Genomic DNA, 19043 nt, shown 5'->3' with positions numbered 1-19043 from the left:
CATGTTAACCTGGGTCCTCACTGACTGCTTTAAACACACCAAGTCAGTGGATTAACTGGACTCGATCAGAAGAATTAAAATATTTAACGTCTGACTGGTTGAGAGTTATGCACCTTTATACTATAGTGACCAGGAAGAGGTTTTTACGTGTTCTTTAGACTAAAATGTCAACCTAGTCTGATGGCAAGTAGTCATCATCATCATCATCATAATCATCCTCCTCACCTCTGCTGGGTTTGACTTCATGCTGCTGAATTTGAGTTATTTGGACGTCGCTGTATATGATGTCATCTCCTTTATCAGCTGAAATAAAACAAATAAATAAAACAACATCAGTGCTGCACAAAATCAATAACAAATAAATTAATACAATGACTGAAATGCCTGACTTTCTATTAATAGTAATATTTTGTCTTAAAACAATAAGGTAGATTAAGTATAAGCAGCTTTGGGTGAATAATGTATTTTTAATTCAAGGCATTTAACCTTCTGACTTGTGAAAGTGTTTCTTCACCAGTAGCACCAGTAAAAACACCACACATAGAGATGCAAGAGGCAACAAGATGGCAGGAAGAGATGAAGGGGAGGCAAGATGAGGAGAGGCAGGTGTGGTTCGAGGTGCAGAGGCGTTGGTGGTGGGTGGAGCTGAAATAAAGATAATTCTTAAGGTATCATTAAGCTTTGAATGATGAGACTTTATGAACTGAAGTCAGGAAACAAAAAGATGAAGATCAGTGATCCTGACCTTCAACAGAGATCCAGCTGGATGGAGACTCTCCATGACCCCTGATGTTACACCTGTAGAGGCCTTCATCAGAGCTGTTCACATGGTGGAGGGTCATGTGACCTTTGGGCTCAGTCCTGATGAGGGAGCCATCTTTATAGAAAGCAGCTGGGAGGTTGGAGGGAGTGGTCTCTGTTAGACAGCTCAGAGTGACGTCATCTCCCTCCATCACAGGGAGGACAGGACTCTGCAGGATCACTGATCCACCTCAACACAGAGACAAACTACAGCATTTCATCCATTTCCACACAGCTTCATCAACACTAACTCCACAGTCTGATCTTACCAGTGACAGTGAGCTGGATGCTGCTGCTGGCTGCTCCCTCTCTGGACGAACACCAGTAAACTCCACTATCAAAGCGATGTAAGGTGATGTTACAGGTAGAACCAGCTGCTTCCCCCATCCATCTCCACACTGACGACTGGTTCCTTTGGTTGTGTTCCTCCATACAGTCCATCCAGCAGAGCTGTTGTTCTCCTCACAGCTCAGAGACACAGAGTCAAACTGAAAGAACTGAGATCTGCTGGGACTCACAGTCAGAGCAGCTGGGTGGGCTGGAAATGAAAGTCTGTCTTTTAGGATAAAATATATATTTTTTCATTAATTGACACAGTAAAACCAAAATCAGCTATCAACAATGTGGCACCCATGACCACCAAATTGTCCATAAGGAACACATGGGGTGCTGTCAGGATCTTCTGGAAACACCATAACTCACCAGTGGGCAAAGTTTTAAATTGTATCTTATTCTGTCGCTATTTTTTTTTATTATGTTTAAAGATATTTCAAGGTGAAAACAGAAAAGTATTAATTCAGAGAAACATTATAAATATGTTTATTATGCAAGAAGTTTAGCTGAACGGTGACTGCTTTAGTTTATAGATCAGTATTGGTAACCCTTCATATGACTTATAACCCATCAAGTACTGTAGTTCTAAGCCAAAAAAAGGTTGTGACCACTGACCTAAATCAAATAATCTATATACAAAACAAAGATATTTAATGTTTTAATTCTTCCTTTAGAAAACCCAGAATAAATATTTAATGTTCATCTAAGAGACCATTCAAGAAGTTCAAGTGAAAATGTTTCTAACCTTTGTTTGTTCTGCAGCACAGCAGGAAGCTCAGACCTACAGAAAACACATTCAGACGGATTTAAATCAAAGTTTATATTATGATATTAAACTGATGTCTGTGATGTAGAAGTAGACATCTAAGAGGTTCTTAATGACCAAGTTCTACTGTAGTTTACTATCTCTTTCTAAGCTAGGTTCATGTGTTTAGTTCACAGTTTAACATAATCTTTATGTTGCACATTTCACCTCTTTCATTAACTCAGTCTAACTTGTTTCTCCTCCTTCTGTTCCTCCATCAATCATCATCAGAGCAGCCAGTAATAATCTTTCTAACTCAGATGTTCTGTACTTACAAAGCAGCAGGCTCTGAGGTGTTTCCTTCATGGTTCCTCTCACTCATCTGACGGCTTTTCATTTCTGGCTGGAAACACAGAATTAAGCCCGCCCTCTTCCTTTACGTAGACTGGTTCTCTTTTTTCATCGTGGTGCTGAAAAAACTGTTCAACACCACAACAATCATCATAACAAAAGCTTTAAAATAATCTCAGAATTAAAAAAAAAAGATGTTTGTTGTTGGAATCCTGCAAAACTAGCAAGTTGAAATACTAACCTGGTTGTGTCTTAGTGGGGTATCCAAAGTCTCCCTGATATAATTTAGGTTTATCCAACATTCCAGAACAAAGCATTAAGAACAGTAGGTGGCAGTGGCGGCTGGTGAAAAATATTTTTGGTGGGGCTGATATAGCCTAGTGTATGTCTCCAACTAATCCAGAATAAGAATTCAAATAAACAATTGGACCATAAATACAATTTAACAGTAGTGATTTAATTTACTATATATTAACAGTAACAGTGATGATTTGGGTCACTGTGACGGGGTTCTTTGGCCGCCAAGAATCCAGGCTCAGTCGGTTACCGGTGTTGGTGATTTATTGTGCTCAAAAACTCAAAACAGGGTGCAAAAGAAACTAAACATATACAAGATCCTCTGGGCCTCAGCCTCCCTCCAGTTACCAGCAATGTAAAACAAACAAATAATTTTTACAACTTCATTCCTTTACACAGATTCATTGACTTATTCAATTACACCAAACTTTTAAACATAAAATAAAAAAAATAATAATCTGATAAACATTTAGCGAGTCACGTGTTGGTGACGTCACTTCCGCATTCCAACAACTCTGGCGTTTTAACCGCTTACTGAGCGTTGCCTCGGGTTTGAACCCAGCAAAGACGCCGCCAGACTGAAGATGACAAGTCCCCGTAGCATACACACGTACACACCCACACACACACACACACACACACACACACGGTTAACCTCACTGAAATATTAAATGTGCACCCTCAATACGCCAGCAGGTACGGAAGAGGATTAGGGCCACTGGAAAAAAAAAAAGTTAACTGATTTTTTTTATTTTATTTCAGTATAGTATGGGAAAAAAGTCAGAATTGTTGGGATCTGGAGCTGTACCACCTTCCTCCAGCAGAGTGCGCCGTGGGTCCTCCTGAGCTGAGCCTCCAACACACCTGTGGCCCATCTCATCATCAGAGGATCCACCACTATATAACCTGCCTTCAGACCTTGCCTCAACGCCGCAGTGTTGATCTAGTTTGGTTAGCAACCTGAGCCTAGTAAACCTGAGAATCTTTACTATCTCTTGTAGAGATAAGATTCTAACTCTTCCTTGTTTTTGCCTCACAGGAATCCTGTCTCTCCTTGAAGCTCTGGATGAGCTTAACCTGCCAAGCCTGCCCTCCCCTCGTGAGCCAAACCTGAAGACTCTTCTCTGGATTCCCCTGCAGCTCTTGGTTAAGAGCTGGAAACCCAAATCAAGGTCTGCCCTCAAAGTCAGAAGTAAGACGCTGAAGCAGTTATTGGACTCTGCTGAACAAACAGTCTCTGGATCCAACAGTTACCTCTCTCAAAGAGAAACCCGGACTCCTTCAAGGCATTATTCAGCAAACTCTAAGTCTCATGACTCATCAGTTCCTGTGCTAACTGAACTATCATCCCTGCAGACTCCAGTGAACCTGCCCCCAGGCCTGAACCAGTTCCTGTTGCAATATTCATGTGCTTGTGTAACAATAAACCTTGTTAAACTTTTCATCAGCCTCCGTTTGTGTTCTGCATATTGAGTTTACTCTGTAACCAATCATGACAAGAATTCTGACTTTTTTCTCAGAATTCTGACTTTTTTCTCAGAATTCTGACTTTTTTCTCAAAATTCTGACTTTTTTTTAGAATTCTGACTTTTTTCTCAGAATTCTGACTTTTTTTTATTGTCAGAATTCAGTCAGAATTCTGGGATTAAAGTCAGAATTCTGAGAAAAAAGTCAGAATTCTGAGATTAAAGTCAGAATTCTGAGAAAAAAGTCAGAATTCTGGGATTAAAGTCAGAATTCTGAGAAAAAAGTCAGAATTCTGACTTTAATCTCAGAACTCTGAGAAAAAAAAGTCAGAATTCTGAGATTAAAGTCAAAATTCTGAGAAAAAAGTCAGAATTCTGACTTTAATCTCAGAATTCTGACTTTTTTTCCCATGTTGAACTGAAATAAAATTTAAAAATCAATATACTTTTTTTTTTCAGTGGCCCTAATCCTCTTTCGTAAGCAGGTAACCAGGAACAGCTTGTGTGTTTTACAGTTTTTTTGGATTGCTTAAGCACGATTTTCAAAACAGGGCCCGTGTTTTCAAAACACTACACACAATTAGCACAACCACACACCCAATTAGCAAAACACTACAGACCCTTTGCATAATTAAACACTCTTGTAAAAACTATACACTTCTGTTTAAAAACCACACTTTGTTACCATATGAAACACACACGTTTCACATTACTATACTCTGTTTGCACGAGTTACACTCTGCTGTGATAAACCTAAAACACTTTTAGCACTTCTACTTCCCTATGATTAGAGTTCGCTACCATCAACAAAGTACAAATATAATGTAAATTTACCAAACACTACACAAGACCAATGTTGCAGACTGAAGAAACTCATTTATTTCTCAACACGCCCAAAATGTTGACATGGAGATTCATAATACTGTAACAAAATGTCACTTTACGTATTGTACTGTAATTTTACTGTAAAAAACAAAACAAAAACTAGACATCGTCTCTTCGCCTAGCTGGATCTGGCCAGAGAATTTCATCAACATCGCAGGCAATGTTGTCATTAGCAAGACACCTTGGAAAGAAACGTCTTGAATGACGAATCCATCCTTGAATTGCTGCTACCTCCATCTGCTCACAGGCCTCCTCCATGGCCTGGATGAGGGGTACCTCAGCCTGGAGACAGAGATCATATACCTTCCACCGCCATGCCGAGAAAAACTCTTCTATAGGGTTGAGAAATGGAGAGTATGGTGGAAGATATAGGACGGTGAAATGTGGATGTTGCTGAAACCAGTTCTGAACCAGAGCAGAGCGGTGGAAAGACACATTGTCCCAGACAACAATGTATTGCATATGATCGGTTTGATTTGCTGCTGTTATGTTGTGCAATTGGTCCAAGAATGTAAGTATGAGTGCTGTGTTGTAAGGGCCCATATGGGCATGGCGGTGGAGGACCCCATTCTGTGTAATGGCTGCACAGAGTGTTATATTATCCCCACATTGCCCTGGGACATTGACTATAGCTCTGTGGCCAATGATGCTTCTTCCCCTCCTTCGTGTTTTCGTCAGGTTGAACCCAGCCTCATCTACGTAAATGAACTCATGCTGGATCTCCTCTCCATCCATTTCTAAAACTCTCTGAAGAACAGTGTCAGGCAAAATTGTGTTCAGTGTAGATCTAGTATACATATCACAGTACAGTAAAAGATTATTAGACAGTATGCAAGATCACAATGCTTAGGTGAATACATACCTCTGCATAATCATGCCGCAGTCGTTTCACCCTTTCGGAATTGCGCTCGAAAGGCACTCGATAAATTTTCTTCATTTGAATATGGTTTTTTGTTAGGATGCGTGCCAGTGTTGATGTTGAGACCTGATGGATATTGTTGAAACCGACGTGGTTATTGACAATGTTAGCTTGGAGCTGTTTGAGGGTTATAGCATTGTTGGCCAAAACCATGTTTACTATCTCCCTCTCTTGCCGTTCTGTGAACATAGGAGGCCTTCCCCCTCGTTGTTCCTGACCCTCAATCCTATGTAGAAAAAAAAACAGTAAACAATAGTACAGTAATTTCTTAGGAAAAGGTAACAGAAGTGCTGATAGTGCATAGAATACAGTACTGTAAGCAGTTGCTGAAACCGTGCAAATGTTTTTGATATGATGATATTTTTACAATACCTATTTTCCAGTCGAAATGTTCTTATCACACTTGCCACTGTGTATCGGCTTAGATTTGGCTGTACTCTCAGTCCAGCCTCCCTCATCGTCAGCCCGTGATTGACAACGTGGTCAACCAGTATTGCACGGATCTCATTTGTCAGATTCGGTCCTCTTTGAGCACGTTCTTGTCTTCCTCTTACTCTACCTCTACCTCCAGCATGGCCTCCATCTCTTCCTCTTCCGTTGATTCCTCCTCTGTTGATTCCTCTTCCTCCCCTTCCTCCTCTTCCTCCTTGTCCTTCTCCTCCTCCTTGTCGTCCTCCTCCTTGTCCTTGTCCTCCTCCTTCTCCTCCACCTCATCCTCCACCTCGTCTTACTGTTTCTCTGACTCTTTCCATTGTGCTTGAAGACCGATTAACTCACCTGCTGCTTTTTATAGTGCTTATACACCTGATTGGTGTGTCTACAATTAAGCAAACAAGTGTTTGCACACCTGATGACTGTGTTGAATCAGTTGGTTGGAAGATGTGGTAATTTGACAGTCAGTGCTTTGGTATTGCAAGGAAGTGACTTCATAATAGATTTTGTGTGTAATGTATGTTAAGTGTGTTTAGTGTTTTGCAAATCACAGTGTGTAGAGTTTTGCAACAAGTGTGAGGTTGACAATGTGCTTATAGTTGTGCAAATAAGGGCTGATGTTTTGCTTCTTGGGTGTAAGGTTTTGCTAATAGTGTACTACTTTTAACTTTAGTGTGTAAGCAGTCCAAAAAAACTGTAAGTTAATGGTCCGCTACTGGGCTCGGCGCGAGCGTATTGGTCCTCACAAGCACAGTATAACAAGAATGTGTGTGTGGCACGCAAAGTAAGAGAGGTTATTTTAAGTGACGAGGTGGATTCGTCACAGTCACAATAACCATGACATGAAATTTTCATACTCTACAACAGGGATGTTTTTCTGGCAAACGGGTAGATAAATAACAGTGACGTGCGGTCAGGGGAGGCAGGTGAGGCAGTGCCTCACCAGCCATCATGGAAAGAAAGAAAATATATAATCATAAAGTAATTTAAATTGTTATATTCATCCGGTGGTTTGTACTAAAAAATATTCATTTTTCATGTAGCTTCACCAATTTCGATTTTTATTTGTTCAAAATCGCTGAATTTTCTTATTTTCCCATTCAAATGCTTGGAAGCGATGCCGGTGAGGCAGCAGCGAGCTCTGCCTCACCTTGGATTGCGCAACCCCTGGCTCTGCGCTGGCTGCAAAGCGGAGAGAGCATGTTGCTGTACGGCGTCAATAAAATGGTTTAAACAAATGTAATATGTGAACTTATTTCTAATAATTTGGCTTATGTATATAATGTACAGAGCTTTTTGTCACCAACTGTGTTTGTGTAACGTGTTTCGTGTAATGAGCGATTATAAACGGCAGAGAACAAGTTCGAGGTGAGGCAGGCAGTTCTCTTGCCTCATGGCAGGGGGTGCTCAAGAGACTGAAAACATAAGGCAGGAACAGGACGGATCAAGGAAGGCTTTCTTCCCTGGCAGTGATCTCCATTGAGACAGAGAGACTTTTAAAACTGAAGGAAGATAAGGAGGACTTCTATTCATTTATAAGTAAAGGTAAGACAGTAATAACATTTATTTTGTTTTGTTTTTTAAGGAAATGTGTGTTTTGTGAGCTACAGTTTGTATGTGTAAGGATGCAGAAGTGAAACATAACCTGTAAACTGCTGTCAATCTATGCATCTATTTGCAAATCTGATTCTGATGACGTCAGTGCCTCACCAGCTATGAACCTCACCGCACGTCACTGATAAATAAGGATCTTTGGTGGAAGCTGCACCTCGCTCGTTACATTTGCCATCGTCCCTCTAATTGTCTGCACCTGCGCATTGGGTGCAGAAACCTGTTAAAGGGCAGTATTTTCAGAGCCCCAAGACCATAAAATTCTGAGACGCTGATTGGCCATTAAATTATTAAATTCACCTAGCAATAGTACATGATTGGCATTTTCTCTGCACATGTGGGGCAGTCTGATCAGCGCCCCAAGACAGAGATGGTAGGAGTCTGTCTGTGGAAATCCACAAATGAATGACAGTAGGTAGGGAAATGTAGTTTATATAATTTGTTTTGCTTATAGGTACACACTTTAGAGAGTAAAACTGACATTTATGAGTTAATTTCTAAAAATATATTTTACGTTTCTCTCTTCTTATCAGGGAGGCAGTGCCCCAGCGCCCCCTATGGGCCGCCCGCCACTGGTGGGTGGACTTTATCTTTCGGTATTAATGGCCACATGCCCACCTCTGCTCCATTATTGTGTGGTGTCATGCAGTGCTTATTGTTGGGCCCTCTGCTTTCCATGTTGTACCTATGGGAAATAGGGGATTTCTTTTCACTGCAATGCAGATGACACACAAATATATGTCCCACTGATTAAAATGGACTTCACTTTAGTTTCTGCTATTATGCTTGGAAGATTTGAAAGCCTGGATTTCCCCAAGTTTATTAAAACTCAATGCAGACAAAAAATGAATGACTGACAATGAATGCGTTCAATAATCTGGCACCAAAACTCTGGATGAGAGGTTTATGCAAAGGCGGTGAGGCAGGTGAGCTGAATGGAAAGATCATGGAAGGATACAGGTGATGGTATGGAGGGTAATTAGTGACAGCTGCCTGAAGGGAACAATAGGACATTGCAAGATGAATATTACACATCTGGCTTATTACAAACTCTTCCATTCCATGACCGTGGCCCAAACTTTGCCATGGATTTCATGACTGGTTTACCCAGCTCGAAAGGCAACACCTTTAATCTGACAATAATGACAGGTTTTCTAAGATGGTGCATTTTGTTTTTCTGCCTAAACTCGGCAGACCAAACCAGATGAAAGTGCGCATTCAGCTCGGCAAAGAACTCATGCTCTTCCTCAACACTGAAGTCCTCAGACATTTTTCTTTTGTTGTTTCTTTCTTTGCACAGGTAAACAGCACATTTCTTCTTCTACGCTTGCATTATCGGCAGAGCAGACACTGAATGCGCACTTTCATCTGGTTTGGTCTGCCGCGGTTTCCGTAGGCTCGTGAACGCGCTTTTAGGAAATCCTATACACTACTGTTTATGCTCTAAAAACATTCTAAATAACCTTGTTTCGAGTAAATTCTGGACGCTACCCACTCAGGACACTTGGAATACATTGGACGAGCAGTATGGAGGAATATTGACACGTTTTTTGTGGACTTTTATGGACCTTTCTGCCTCGGGCGCCATAGACCTCCATTATTTGAATGTCAGCAGACAGCAAGAAGCCTCCCAGATCTCCAGATGCATTTGAGATATCAAAAAAGTACTCCAGAGTGTTGTTCAGCGTGGGGGTGAGTAGAAAATGAAGGCTAATCATGTTTTGGGTGTACTATTCCTTTAAAATATTACTTCTTATTTGAAGGACTCGCACCCTCCAAGGTCCACAAGGTTAGTGCTTATTTGATAAGACATGTTTAATGTGTGTTCATGTGTTTGAAATGCTTGTGAAGACCTTTTTTCTGTTTGTCATTAAGTCTCTGTAGCTTACGTATAACGGGCGGATTTTACGTAGTATCAGCCAGTACCGTAATACTTTTTTTAATTTTTTTTTTTTTTTCTCTTCTGTGCTTTGCCTAGCTCTTACCTTGGTCGGTTAAAAGGATTATTGTGGACAACGCTGAGACTCTAATAAACAATAAAAACATCAGTCAAGTGCTGACCATCATTCGAGGGAGATGCTACAGTAAGTGTTTCACCTGCACCTGCTTCAAAGAGCTGCTTACACAATCTACGGATAGCACGGCGCGAACAGCAGTGAGTCGTAGCAAGTGTAAGAAGGAAGAAATAAAGAAGCTACAAACGGAAATAGAAGAAAGTAGAGGCTTACTTCATCAAGGAGAATGCGAAGGCATATAAAGGCAGGAATTAAAGAAGTTAATTGAAAGCAAAGAAAAACAAATAGCCGAACTTAAACATGAAATGAGTGAAAAGGGGGAGGAGCTTTTTTCACCGCGACGTACACAACGTCTTCATAAACCTACTGAAAGAATGCAGGAATATCAAATGGAGGAATTAACTAAAAAGGAAAAACGTATGCTCAGCCTGTATGAACAATGGAAAATTCTAATTAGAGCTTTCAGAGAGAATTTAAAGAGAGACATATCAGAGTCTGAACTGGCCACTATGGCAGATGATGTGGAGAAAGGAATTAATGAAATAATGAAACCTTATGGATAAATAAGAGAAAGAGTTACACCAAGCACTGAACTTAGAAGAAAAAATTGATGCATGTGAGGCTGTAACAAAAGACATTATGAAAATAGTTTTAGAGCGTCTCTCAGCAATAAGTGGAGATTTTGATGAAGAAAATGAAAGGCGCCGTCTCCACCAGGAACTAGCCCATGACTATGCTCACTCAATATATGGAACTGCCTCTCAGTCACGAGCTAGTCATTCCGACTTCATAAGCGTAGCTGCTAAAAGAGCCGAAGCAGCCGCTGAATTTGCTGCTAAGGAAGCTCAATGCAGGGTAATGCAAGAAGAAATAAAGCAAAAGGAAAAAATAAGGTTAAGAGCAGCACAATTGAATTGGACATTGTTGTGGGAAAAAAGTATTCAACTATTCATCCTAGTTAAATAAACGGAGATCGATGGATTTCACTCAGTCGGCACATTTATTCAGATCTTTGCAAAGAGAGAACAGTCATCATGGCACAGCATTCTGCTCTGTTCTTATCTGGGCAGGGTTCGTCCCCCCCTACTTACAACAATGGAAAGCAGTCAGAGTCATAACAAATTACAAACACTTTGCTTAACAGTAACATGTTATGAATAAACCTTGAGAAAGAATCTGGATTGTTATGGGAAGAAGCAATGTCTGGTCTACAAACAACATTCTACAGGGAATGGTGTGGCCTTGAGAGAGAAAGAGACTGAGTGAAAACTTTTATAGTGAGTAAATATGAATATTAATATATAATTAGAGAAAGATATACATTTTCCCACAACAGTCCACCCTTTCGATTATAAAAGGACATCATCCTTGTGTGATCGATATCATAAAAAAAAGGAAAATTTATGAATATAAAAAACTAAGAAACTAAAATTGTGAGTATATGTAAAGAAAGCTAAAACTAAGAAACTGAATATATGTAAAGAAAGCTAAAATCTAAGACATTAAAAATATTAAAAAAATAATAATAAGAAGAAAAATAATGATAATTAAAAAATAATGAATCAAAAATCCACAACTGCATTAAGTCGGTGGACAATGTTAAATGATTATAATAGATGGAAAATTATGGAAAGGATTATGATAGCTAAATTATGTTGCCAATAAAAAGAGCCCTGGAATCACATCTTAGTTGGCAAAAATATTTACTGTTTTTCCCCATTATGATACTTTTATGGTAAAATATCTATTTGCTGAAAATTTTAATTTTTAGTTCTTATCATTATCAATTACCCTTTTTGTTTCCCTGGAAAGAGAAAAGTTCAAATCAGTCAAAACAATAGATCCCTTCATGTCTACAAACTGTAAGTCAAATTATTAATCTGAATTTAATTAAAAGTAAAAAAAAGATCAATCTCTATGCAAAATGTTAAAATCAGAACACAAAGATGTTTCACGCAGATGACGAGTTCAGCTCTTCAGAATCAGGGTCAGTCAAAGCTCACATTGAAAAGTTGGAGGATTAAATCTCAGCGCTCCTCTTTCCCAATGGTAGCTGAGATTACCCGATCATCAGAGTTCATTCTCTAATCCAGAAATCTCTGCCAATACTGACCATCAGCCATCAGGTGGTCATCTAACACTTGGACTTTCTTTTATTATCAAGAAAAGTAATATCAAACACTTAGATACTAAAAATGTTAATCTTTGATTAAAATACAACACATCACAACACATTTCCCTTCTCATTCATGTTGTATGATTAAAAAATCAAAAAGCCAAAACTGATGTCAGACATCTTTAGGTGGGCGTCTTCATCTTTCTGTTGATGTTGGTCCCTTATACAGGCGACATTTTGTACGCGGTTCAATGGGTGGTCTGCAGAGCAGCTGGTCCTCAACACATCAGGTGGACTACTGATGTGTTAATTAACCAATCAGAGAGGATTATTCTGCCCCTTTATTCTGATTGTTGAAGCTTTTCCTGGTTCCTTCCAGATGAGCTCAGATGAGCTCTGATCACTTTCTTTTGATGACTTTGAGCCACACCTCCTCCTGCTGAAGGATGGAAGGATGGCTGAGATGGTTCCCCATCAGGGTCTCCAGGCTCCTTGGTCCCTCTGTAAAGCCGTCTCTAAGGGAAAAAAATGTCTTGTAGGTCATTTTAATGTGTCACCTGTCAGTCCCAGTCTGGCGAGAGGTCAGTGGTCTGGCCCGTTCTGTGGTCCAGGAAAGGGTCGACCTGTCATTAGCTCATATGGAGGAAAACTGGGAGTCAAAGTTACCAACATGCTGAATTAAAGGAGCTGAGGGAAGGACAGATCAGATGTTATCTTACCCTTTCACAAACAATAGTAGATAAAAAATAAGTTCATGTAGCTTAAAGAACTCTAGATTAAAATTTGAACTTTAAACTTTGTCACAAATCATTGAATTATTCCGTAATTTCAAACTTACCCAGTAAATGTACTTCCTTAGTGTTCGGTACCCTTATCACTTCTGCACCTGCAGAAATCCAAACAAGCTTCTCCTCAGCAGAGGAGGGAGGGAGGACAGTGTGTGTCAGTGGGCTGCAGCAATGTAAACAAGGGGAGACGCTGCAGCACAGCCTTCTGTTGCTTCCACCAGACATGATGTGTGTGGAAGAAGAAAATAGGCTTTCCATCCGATTTCAAGAACGATGTTTCCAAGGCGAAGCAAAATCAAAGAACCAGAAACAAGAGTTTCATGAGGTGAAGAAACAGCGAACCAGGGGTGCAAGAAGCTGAACCATCAACAAACATCAACAAAGCTGGTTTTTCCCAAACGCACATCAGACAGTCAGGCTGAGGTGTTCAAACTTCATCCAGCAGTCTAGCAGTCGTTTCTGTCCTCTGCTGCTAAGAATTACCTTAATAGATCATTTTCCTTTATAAGGCCATTTTATTCCCATATTTATTTACTTTACTGGTTTAGTCATAATTTAGTATTTTATTTAGGTTGTTTATTTATTCTGCTCTCAATTATCAACCCAAATTCCACATGGACTGTTCCAGATGGAAAAATAAACAGCATCTATTTTGATCCTTATTAGTTTAGCTTTGCTGTTTTTCTCTTGTTTTATCTTCTTTCCACCCTTTTCCTCATCAGAACAAATCACATATGTTCTGTTGAAGAAACAACAACATAATGTTTCAGTCAATTTAACCTCCAGATATATCTGAGCTATGGATTCATTGAGAATAGATCCTTTTAAAGTCTCCACCATTCATCTTAATGTAGGAATCAAATCCTGTTATTTATATCCTCTATCATTGTAATCATTATTATTAATGTTATCGTTATTATTATTATTAAATAATGTTATTATCATCATTATTTCCAATTGAGTCATTTGAACACGGTGTAATTATTAACCAATACTTATGTTAAATAAATTTGCATATTTGTTCCAGATCAGCTTAAGATAGATTTACTTCTTAAAGAATTGTAAATAATTTAAAAGCAAATTCAATCAGCCTAATTTATTTTTATACAAGCTATTTACGCTACACACATATAGATTTATTTACCCTTAAAGCTTAATCTAAATCTTAAAGAATTAAGGTTAAAAAATTAAACTTTAGCATTTAGCATTTAAATAATGACACAGGTCCTTGATTATTTGAAGAAATGCCCAATTATTGTTAAACAAGCAAAATCTGTTCATTTGATTTAATTTTTAAAAATCTGTCTCATTAAACTTTATTAGTGGTGATATTTGAACCTTATCTCAATCCCCTTTATTACCAATTTAAACAGCTGTGCATTATCTTTAACACATTTAACTCCTGCTTTGTTTTGAAAACAGGTTAGGGGGAAGAATGAGCCACAGAAACTAGAAACTGTCCTTATTTTACAGTTTAACCTTAATTATTCCCTCATTTCTATTTTTACCAAGACAAAAAATAACTAAACTATAATTTCACAAATGGACAACATACAATAGTTAGAGTGGATCCACAGACACTACAGACAACATATAAGACAAACAAAACACAAACAAATGGCCATAACATAAATGATTAAACGTAATTGTTGCATGCAAACCTTCATGTGTGTCAGGCCCTTTTCTGTCATTGGGGGGGGGGGACCGTTAGCCCGCCCATCTTTACCGAACCTCCTGTAACTGGGTCACCGGTAAAATGGACGCTTTTCAGTCTATTTATAGGCAGGTACTTTAACTCTAGTCAATAAACAGCGAATCAGTTACTATTCTGCTGTAAGCCAACCATTTATAACTTTATGTCAGGTGCTATTTCAGTCCTAATTCTGAAAGTTAGGATGTTTTTCTTTGTTTTTATCATCCTTGATTTAAATCCATTAAGCAGGTTTTAGGTTTTATTTATTTTAAAACATACTTGTTTTAAATGTGCCAAAAAAAAAATATTATTAATATTTCACTCTCTCAGGAAAATATGCCACTTTGATTCAAATCTTTCAGGAATTAATTATTTATTTTTGAAATCTATAATTTTAGTTAATAAACTCATAGCTTTTATATAGTTTAGTTGCATTTTCCCAAACTTCATCCCATATATTTGGTAAAACTGTAAGGTTTATTTATTTTAAACACTTAAGGGATGAAAATTGCTGTTTTCATTGTTTATATGTTTTAAATGATATACATGTGTATTCATATTTTTGGAGGAAAGGGAAATCACATTCTCTTAGTTTTTCATTTAGTGAAATCTAATTCAGATTAAACTGACACATAACTTTAGATTTTATCATACTGGATTATATTATTCATTCTTTTTCCTCTATAAGTTGCTGTTTGGTTTACATTTTCATAAGTCAGAGCAACCATCACCTTCTCTCTGTCTTAGTCAGAACCTCAGACATTCATGGCACAGAGACAAAGCAACATACCACAAAATCATGAAGAGATGAAGCTAATCTCTCCGAGTGGCTGCTGTGGAAATAGAGAATTTGGTTTGTGACTAAAACCTGTGCGATTTTACTACTACTGTGTCAGACCATGTTTGGACCCTTTTCTCTCTCTGGATTTGCCGAAGTTTTCATATCCAGGTCCGTCCATAACATCATGGAACATGGTGACAGCAGGAAATGAACAAAACGAGACCCGTCCTGTTTTTAAACAACCACAGGCCTGATAATAAACGTTTTGTTTTCCAGTCCTGAAGCCGACATAGGAAAAGGCAGTTGCTGCTGAGTTTTTCTCTTTTAAAAAGATAATTTTTGGTTTAGATACTTAAGGTTGGTTCTAATTTGATCAGAAATTACTCTAAAACAATCATGGTTTAGTGAAAGCCAACCAGGCCGTACATTATCACCCTCATTAGACATTTTCCCAAAGATAAAGTCATGTCAGTCAGAAAGTCTGTCAGCAAGCATTTTCTTCATTGCAAGATGCAGAAAGGAATCTAATAAGAGAAAGTTATCAATTTTTTCTTGAATAGTTGGAAGTCTATGGAAATGGAAAATGAAATAAAATAAAAGTAAAGAAAAGAAAATATATAATCGATCACTTTACCCTTTACTGATTTCTGCCAACAGGCGGTTTCAGTCCTGGAGCTCCACCACCTCAGTCCAAAAGGTCAGCCACTCCTCAAACAAACAAAAAAAAAAAATATTCACTAATTAAAAAAAAATAATTTAGCACCGGAGAGAAGGAAAGCCTTATGTTGGTGCACCTCCTCCGCGTTTCCCCACAAAAAAAAATTCCCCAGTGTCTCTGTCCTCATGGTTTCTGCACACACACACATTGTGGCGCAGGTTGCAGCTCAGGTGAGCTATTAGGGTCAGGGGTTCAGAGCAGATGAAAATCCTTTTGTGTTGCTTTCCCCAGATTTTAACCCATCATTTCCATCCGGTTGCTGTGTCGGTGTGTGTGCGTTGGGGGGTGGGGGGACATTGATGCTTGAAGCAGGCTGTCTTTCTCCGGTGGGCTGATAGGAGGGGGGGCATCTCCTCCAGGTCTGAATTCCACAAGGAGCGACTCCGATCAGGGAGTCCATGTTTGAAGGGCAGGGAGTAAAAAAAACAATGATTAGTTTAAGTTTCAATATTTCAAATGAATAATAATAATAAAAAAATAATAAAATAAAGTTGTTCATCTTTACCATATAAAAGAAGAAGCCTTTTCAGGAAAGGAATGTCATCTCGTCAGTCGCCCCACTTCATCCTTCAGTCACTTTAAGTCACGTTCCCGTCTCGTCACAAACTCTTCTCATCTAATTTTCTCAAATTTTGTTTTTATCATCAACCTTACTTTTCTCTATTTAATTTTGTATGTTTTCTTTATTTAATTTTAGGTTAATTCCTCCATTTCATTCTATTTTAAGTTTTTAAACTTTTAATTTGACCTTATTTTATGCCCTACTTACTTTTTTTTCTGTAATAATATAATAGTTTTTTTATTTTTAGCTATGAGTTATTAACTTCCTGTAAAAATTGAGAGAGTTTTGTTTCTTTAAAAGCACCATTGAAATTAAAATTCATTATTATAACTTAGTATAGTGTAAGTTTAATATGTAATACAGTGTAAATATGTTTAGTATCAGGTTTAAACACTTTTTTTTGACTTCTTATTTTAACCCATTTCTTTTTGAAGCTGAGAGTTTCTTTGAACTCTCCTTTTAACCATCCATCATTTTAAACAGTTTTTTTTCTTTTTTCTTTTTCCCTTTTTTTGCTTTTTTTTTCCAAATCTGTACATTTCTTACCTTACCTTCTTTTAGCCTCTAACTTTTCATGATATCTGTTTATCTTATCTTTAACATTTTTGTTTTTTGCGACATTAAAAGAACCCTACTTTCTTTGCAATTGATCAAAAATTTCTCCTTGGGCAGTTGACAATTCCCCGGAACCTTGCCTTTTGTTCTACTACCATACTGTAGAACTGCAAAACCTTTCCCATTATCTACAGGTAATATAACTCTGCCCGATATGCAATTTCACTCTGCCAGAGACACACCAATCCTATGGTGCTGACCTGGATAACTGGGGGGGATCCCACTCTAGATTACCGACGTCTCAGTAAAATTAAGTACCTTCTGGTGGCACCTACAACCTTCCTCTCAGTCTTAGAGAGAGCCTCACGTTCCTATGCGAGGTCTTTAGGTTCACAGGTGGAACAAAAACCTGAATTGCCTTTCTGCTCCCCAAAAAGAAAAGTTATCTTTTATTTTGTATGTATATTCTTTAGCATTATACTAATTTTAGTGCATTAAAAATGATTAACCTATTAATCTTTAATTTAGTTTCTTGCTAGATTATAATTTTGATGGAGAAGAAGAGGACTTTGTTTAAACAAATTTTCCAGTATTTGATTTCTAATTATCTTTAAATCTGTAAACAACCTGTTGTTTTGTAATTTAGTTTTTTAAATTTAATTTAAACTGTGCCGACAAAAGATTCATCTCACCGTCTCAAAAAAAATGGTTCGTTTTGATCCTCCTGCTGACCTCCAGGGACCTCGATGCCAGAAGTCCTCACTCCCTTAACCTTCTAACCGGGGTATTGAGGCTGGAAGACTGCTTCCTCCAGGTGGTACCTGACACTTCTGACAATCGCTGTCCTCAGAAAAATCAGTCAAAGAGAATCCTGCATTGACAACGCCAAATTGTTGTGGGAAAAAAGTATTCAACTATTCATCCTAGTTAAATAAACGGAGATCGATGGATTTCACTTAGTCGGCACATTTATTCAGATCTTTGCAAAGAGAGAACAGTCATCATGAAGCCTTCATGTCACAGCATTCTGCTCTGTTCTGATCTGGGCAGGGTTCGTCCCCCCCTAGTTACAACAATGGAAAGCAGTCAGAGTCATAACAAATTACACACACTTTGCTTAACAGTAACATGTTATGAATAAACCTTGAGAAAGAATCTGGATTGTTATGGGAAGAAGCAATGTCTGGTCTACAAACAACATTCTGCAGGGAATGGTGTGGCCTTGAGAGAGAAACAGACTGAGTGAAAACTTTTATAGTGAGTAAATATGAATATTAATATATAATAGGAGAAAGATATAAATTTTCCCACAACAACATACAGAGGGCTCACTTAGAGCGCCTACAAGCAGAAAGAGACAGGGATGTGGCTCGTGCCAGACTTGAGATTTATGATCGAGAAATCGAACAGGAAAGTATGTATCAGCCTACACAGCCAGACACCAGACAGCTTACTGTCCACACACATGCAGATCCTCAATCCCTTCACACAGTTAGGCCAGCACCCCCAACTGATGCCTCCTATCTGGCTCAAGCAATTCAAGAGAGCATAGCCACACACAGACTCCCAATTCCAACACCTACAGTGTTCAGTGGTGATCCAATCCACTTCATTGAATGGAGAGCCTCATTCCAGTCGCTCACTTACCAAAAGAATATTTCCTCTGCTGATAAACTCTATTAATTAAAAAAATATATCAGCGGCGCAGCTCAAAAATGTCTTGAAGGCACGTTCTACAGAAGTGATGAGGAAGCATACAGAGATGTTGGAATAACCTTAAGCAAGATATGGGCAGCCATTCTTAATCCAACGAGCTTTTAGAGACAAGCTGTCAAAATGGCCAAAAATTCAACCTAAAGATGTTGAGGGGCTAAGGACATTTTCTGATTTTCTGAACGCATGCTTACAAGCAATGCCCCACGTGAGAAGCCTAGAAATATTAAACGACTGTGAAGAGAATCAAAAGCTGATGCTT

The 19043-nt window shown here is 38.5% G+C and overlaps 1 protein-coding gene across 1 annotated transcript in view; it reads right to left on the bottom strand.

The window, feature by feature from the left end:
- Nucleotides 1-19043, bottom strand: part of LOC119798635 (Fc receptor-like protein 5) — a 73958-nt gene that overhangs the window by 18980 nt on the left and 35935 nt on the right. The window contains exon 2 of the mRNA XM_038308189.1: nucleotides 1071-1339. Coding sequence (XP_038164117.1) covers nucleotides 1071-1242 — 172 coding nt within the window. The 5' untranslated portion in view covers nucleotides 1243-1339. The remainder of the gene's footprint in view (nucleotides 1-1070; nucleotides 1340-19043) is intronic.

The sequence above is a fragment of the Cyprinodon tularosa genome, unplaced genomic scaffold (assembly GCF_016077235.1).
Source record: "Cyprinodon tularosa strain WSP-4 unplaced genomic scaffold, ASM1607723v1 ctg631, whole genome shotgun sequence".
Taxonomy (NCBI): Eukaryota; Metazoa; Chordata; class Actinopteri; order Cyprinodontiformes; family Cyprinodontidae; genus Cyprinodon; species Cyprinodon tularosa.
This window is presented reverse-complemented; position numbering and strand designations above follow the sequence as displayed.